At 42.6% G+C, this 6,000-nt stretch overlaps 1 protein-coding gene across 6 annotated transcripts in view; it reads left to right on the top strand.

The window, feature by feature from the left end:
- cep112 (centrosomal protein 112) overlaps positions 1-6,000 on the top strand; it is a 116,353-nt gene that overhangs the window by 70,063 nt on the left and 40,290 nt on the right. For all 6 annotated transcript variants that reach the window (XR_004569354.1, XM_034220021.1, XM_034220019.1 and 3 more), the window contains one exon: positions 5,640-5,702. Coding sequence is in view for 5 of the 6 variants with exons in the window: in XM_034220021.1 (XP_034075912.1) it covers positions 5,640-5,702 (63 nt within the window). In the remaining variant the exon portion in view is untranslated. The remainder of the gene's footprint in view (positions 1-5,639; positions 5,703-6,000) is intronic.

Below are 6,000 nucleotides of genomic sequence, written 5' to 3'. Positions count from 1 at the left end.
CTGAATTTTGACTGATCATGGTCTTTGTTTCCAGGCTTCCTTTTTTCTGTGGATCAATATGTGTGGATCACTGCTACCTCTGTAATTGTTGATTTGACCTGTGTGCTTTTTAAATCAGTTTACATTGACACAGGGAGACCACAAGCAATGATGATACAGTGTTGTGAATTCGTTTTTTAACCTGTTTATCCTTTCTAAAACCACAGAGAATACATTATTATTGTACACTTGACAACATTTTGTTTAGCATCTAAATCGCTAAATCTACACTAGCTTTGATTTTCAGCTCCTGTGTGTGTGTGTACCGTTCTCTCTCTCAGCCAGAAGATGGTGGTACGAGGTTGTTGTTATTGTTGTTGTCGTAGCCACGTCTTGTTCTTCTCTCTTGCCCACTGTCACTGCTGACTTATTAGGTTAGTCCTCTGCCATTTGGAGATATACCAAATCACATTATTCAGTTGGTCATGGATTAGAAGAGGAGGAGAGAAACATAGGCTGATCAAAGAAGGCCCACATCCACCTCACACTAACACACTAAATGGGAGACACAAAGAGATTGGGGGGGGGGCAAAGCAAAGGATCAGATTTGTAGGCGAGAGAGTCAGACATTTGAGTGTAAGGCTTTCAGATTATTGGATCAATGTGACTGCTATTGGTTTATGTTTACATCATAGCTTGCTTCACAAAAACACATTCAAGCGTTTGTGTGTGAACATATGTTGTGTGTTTGTGCACATGTACGCATGCGCAGATCTGTCTGAGCTCCTCGTTTCCTCAGTGCGCACCACCATCGGGCCCCGCGGCGGAGAGAGAGTGAGAGTGAGTGAGTGAGTGAGTGAGTCACACCCAGCAGATGAAAGAGTCAAAGTAAAGACTCTGCCGTCCCAAAAAAACATCACACAGCTCCCTTGCTCACTTTTTGAAGTCATCCAAAAAGAGGGAGGGAAGCGACACACTTTCTCAATCGCATTAAAACATGGCGTCAGGCAGCTCCCATCTTGTTGCACGCTATAGATTACACTTTGGTTTGAAGTGGAGTTTTAAGTGATACACGACGATATTGGGCTCTGTTTTTTGGGTTAAGTTCCGAATTCAACTCATCCGACATCTGAACATCAGGCAGACTTACTGATCAAAGTGGGGATGGAGGCATACATAGATGCGAGTTTGGTCTACCTCGGCAGGAAGTCAGAATTTCATCAATCAATCAATCAGTTTATTTATATAGCCCAATATCACAAATGTTACATTTGTCTCAGTGGACTTCACAGTTTGTACAGAATATCAGTATGACAATACGACACCCTCTGTCCTTAGACCCTCACATCGTACAAGGAAAAACTTCCGGAGAAAACCCACAGTTTAAAGGGAAAAATGGGAGAAACCTCAGGGAGAGCAACAGAGGAGGGATCCCTCTCCCAGGACGGACAGACGTGCAATAGATGCCGTGTGTAAATTGAAAAGATAATACATTTGCAACATCACAGTTCTATCAGAGTTCAATGACCAGTAAAATCACCTTTAGCATAAATATAATTGTCATAGCTTAAAGGTGGGGTAGGTAGTTTTGGAGAAACCAACTCGAGTGCGCTAGAATTTGAAAATACACAAAAATACACAAAAAATCTGCCACTTCCTCACAGAGCTCCTCCTCCAACACACACGAACGCGCACATGACCAATGAGGGCACGAGATAAGTTTGTGCACAGATGGAAGGCTGACAGGCAGGTAGGCCATCCAGTTATTTTAGCCCAGCCGGCTAACATGATTGGTCGTGCTTTTTACGGTACTACGGCTTCCACAGAAGACATTTCTTTATGGATTTTTTGTCAAAGCACTTAAGATATTCATTGCTATCGGGATGTTAAGAGCATTCCATGGAATGTAACAAAAAGTGTATCTCGAGCCGGTTTCTCAAACGTACCTACCCCACCTTTAACAATCATGTCAATTGTCCACACAAATCTGTACACAGAAAAGCATAAATTAGACACTTTACTTTTTCTGTGATTGAAAGTCGGTCCACCTGCTTATGTTAAAGCAATCTGTGATTCCACAAGCGACTCCATCCATTAAGCATTCACAACCTCAAACTACCTTTTTTTTCCTGACCTTCTGATTTGGGTTAGTTGTTAATCCCACTCACGCTGATGGTAATGGATGTAATTGGTTTTCTGATACCGAGATCATGCTGAGTGTGTACTCACTGAACATACGGATTCTTGTGTGTTTGGTGTATGTTTATCTGTGTATCCATGCCTGTGTGATGCATTATTTCTGTACTTCCTGTGATGCTGCACTGACAGTGAGCAGCAGGGATTAAGAGAATCAGTACTGACAGGCAGTGATGGCAAACTGTGAAATGGAAATAAAGTCTCTTGTCATTACCGAACCAACACTCTCTCCAACGCATAGAAACACAGGCAAACGCAGCAAGACAGAAATGATTACAGACAAACGAGCAAACAACATCTCCCAGTTCTCCCTCGCTGGCAGATTGACTTCTTATGATAATTGTTCTGAGAGACATACGTAGTGAACAGAGGATTGTTGTGAATTTACAAATAATGCTGCCACTAAAATGGAATGCTTCGCGGAGCAATGGGGAAAAGCTTTTATATCAAATCATGTTCTTTTGCAAAGAAACTAACCCTCCCTATTATTCAATACACAGCTGTTGTTCAAACCGTTAAAAAGAGCATGATGTGACATTCTTCATCACTTTAGAAACTTCCATGCTCTTTACCGAATAACCCGTCAATTGCGTGTCACATTGTGCTCGTTCTGTCTGTGGAAATTGACATCGCCATTACGTCAGTTTCAGTTCAGCTTTAAGAAGATACTGAAAACCATAATTGCTCTTTAGCAATGCGAGATGATTGGAAACGCCATATGGATGCAATATCCTGCGCAGAACTATTGAGTGCACTCGATTGAGAACTGTTTACCTTGGTTTCTTCCTCCTTTAGCAACAATACAACAGTCCACTCCAAAGAAAATGAGACTCTACACCTTAAGCAAATGACCCTTTGACAGAGCAAACCCTGAATGTGTGTTTGGCCTTCATGTGTCGCGTTTGTCCATTCTCTGTGTTTGAAAAAGTGTGGCTTGTGTGCATATCTCTAAGTCTGTGTGTGTGTGTAAGAGAGAGAAAGTTGTCACACGTTTTCCGCCACTCCCGTCAATTGTCTTTTTAGTGTGCACATGTCCGTATGTGTCTATATGTGTGTGTGTTTGGCCTGGTTCCCACTGCAGATTATTAATTACGTTCTGGTAAGCGGTGCATGCCTTGCCTTCAGATCCACTTCCACTCTCTTTAACACACTCACACACACACAAGTACCCGTACACATGCACAAACACACACACACTTCAAAGCAGCCGCACTCCACACAGCTAGGATTAAGAGGCGATTGAAGAGCCTGATACAGCCTCAAAGTGCCTTCAGCACAAAAATGCCTTTGGCAGGGCACAGGTAGTCTCTTTGAAAGTACTTACACACACACACACACACACATACACGGCTGGGCTTTTAATTTAACTCTGATTTTCCCTTTGTATTTGTCACAGTTCTGCTAGGCTATTTTTCCTTGCATGTTCTATTCACATATTCATCTATTTCCAGCCATTTTGAATATGTGTTTAGATGGTTGCGCTGTATAATATATGATGTGGTACAATGCTTCCTGCTAAACCCCCCTGAGTGGCAGTATGTAAAAGGAATAGGCTAGTAGCAAGCTCGTTATGTTATTATGAAACATCTGAGCCTGTCTGCATCTCAATATGACCATATGTTTCCACGAATACACTCACGTGTGTCATTTACAGTAGAGTCACACACACCTCATTACCTCACAGTCAATTACAATGGTGAATCTGATTTATAACTTTAGTTGATGTTAACAGTTTCACTACTGAGACACATTGAAGTCTCATCCTTTATTACCACTTTAAGAAAAACATATTGTTATGAAATATTTCCCCAAAATCGTAGTCAATAGTATCTTCACCTAAGCTGTAGTCAGGATGGAGTAGTCGGCAGGATTAAAAGGAGACAACCAATGTGTCAGCTGTAAAAGAAAACATTGAAGGACTCTATTTGCGCCCCTCTCCCACACACAGTTCTTTCTCTCGCCTCTTCTACACCCTCCTTTTGTCTCCCCCTCTCTCATCAGCTGCTATAGGGCCCCTAGGGACGAGCAGGCTGCCACTCACAGAGTCCTGGCACAGGAAGACAGGCTGGTATCCTTGGTGACGGCTCTGTGTTTCTGCGGTGACAGGTCAAAGCCGGGCGGCGGTGTTTGTCAGGAAGTGTTTGGATGGGGTGCAGAGTCCAAATGCAGCTCAGGTGTTGATGGCTGTGTCGGGTGTGTTCAATGAAACCGTGTTTGTTAGAGATTCTCCGTCTGTCAGTGGCTGTCAGGGTGAGAGAGTCAAGCAGGTGTGTGTGTGTTGGTTGCTGTATGCGTTTTTGTGTATGAATCAGGTTTACAGCATTTCAAGACATTTATAAATACATTTCTCCATGGTGTTTTTAGGATACTTTTCCCACTTTCTTTTTAACTAAGAATTAAAACCAGAGAGGTGTTTTTCTTTGTTGTTTATCACTGGCTCATCAATGGCCTAAGTTAATAAACAACCCCAGAAAAATCAGAATCAGAAACACGTTTATTACCAGGAATTCGACTTGGTGTTGTGGTGCATACATAAAAGTAAAAAAAAAAATCAAAACACAGATAGAGAACTATTTTAAGAAAACTATAATAACATTAAAAAATAATAAGAAATATAGTCAAATATAGCAGTGTTTCCATTGAAATATAATGAAATAAAATATGTGCAGTAATACAAAAAACAGATATTGTGTACATTGTGTGCAAAACTACCCTGCCTTTCAAACAATGACCTACTGTAAATCCCCCATTATTTTTGAGCTATAGTTTATCTACAGTACTTGTATAGACTGTGTCACGGTGCGTACAGTCAGCCATCGACAGCCCCATCGAATTCCAGCACTTCACACCTAATTATCTCACTCCACTTTTCAGCTTCTCATTGAAACTCTGGCACAGCTAGTCGAGCGGAGGCAGATCTTGTATTAGACACTCACAGTCTTTGCTTCCAGCTGGCTAGCTTCCCATAGAGAAATAACTGAAAACAAAGAGCCGAGCGCCGCTCAATAAACTCCTAACAACAATCCCCATTCACTCCCATTCCATCTCCGCCGTGTTGTGTCTCCCAGCTTCCACCGATCATCTCTCTTTTTCTTCTCCCTATAGCTAATTGGCATCAACGTTTTAATTCCCCCGCCTGCCCCCCTTCTTATAAAGTGATGAATTGTTGGCATGGGATCAAAGGGGAGTGGTGCACCATGCCCGTCACTACCTGCTGGCACACATGAGCGTTGGGACTGGCGCTGTGCCAAGGGGCCACAGGCCGGTGCCGCCGGGACACACTGCCAGGAGGCAGAGGTCAACATGAGTGTGTGTGTGTGTGTGTGTGAGTGTGTGTGAGTTTAGAGGGGAGTGTGTGCACTTCCTAACAGAAGATTCAATTTCACAACTCTCTCTCTTTGTGTTTCCCTATCTGTCTGTCTGCATATCTCTTTCTCACACTCCCCTCTCCCTTCATGTTGCAGGCCAACAGCAGGTTGAAGCAGATTGAGAAGGAGTACAGTCAGAAGCTCGCCAAGTCTGCCCAGGTAATCAGTTTTCTCTTCTACCCTTCATTTTCCCCCTCTTTCATTGTATATGCCTCTTTTTCAACTGTGCTACTTTAAAGATTGGATAAATGTACTCATGGGAGAGGTGAGGAAGCACATACGTAAACACACACAACCACACACACACACACTCTTACACACACAGCAATCCACCTTGCGCTTTACCCTAAAGCAGATAGGCACAAACACACATCCCATAACTAGCAAAAGGTCTGTGCAGAACTCGGGCAAATAAATCTACACATAAAACACTGAACATGTTATAAAAAGAAAATCT

The sequence above is a fragment of the Gymnodraco acuticeps genome, unplaced genomic scaffold (genome assembly GCF_902827175.1).
Source record: "Gymnodraco acuticeps unplaced genomic scaffold, fGymAcu1.1, whole genome shotgun sequence".
NCBI classification, from domain to species: Eukaryota; Metazoa; Chordata; class Actinopteri; order Perciformes; family Bathydraconidae; genus Gymnodraco; species Gymnodraco acuticeps.
This window is presented reverse-complemented; position numbering and strand designations above follow the sequence as displayed.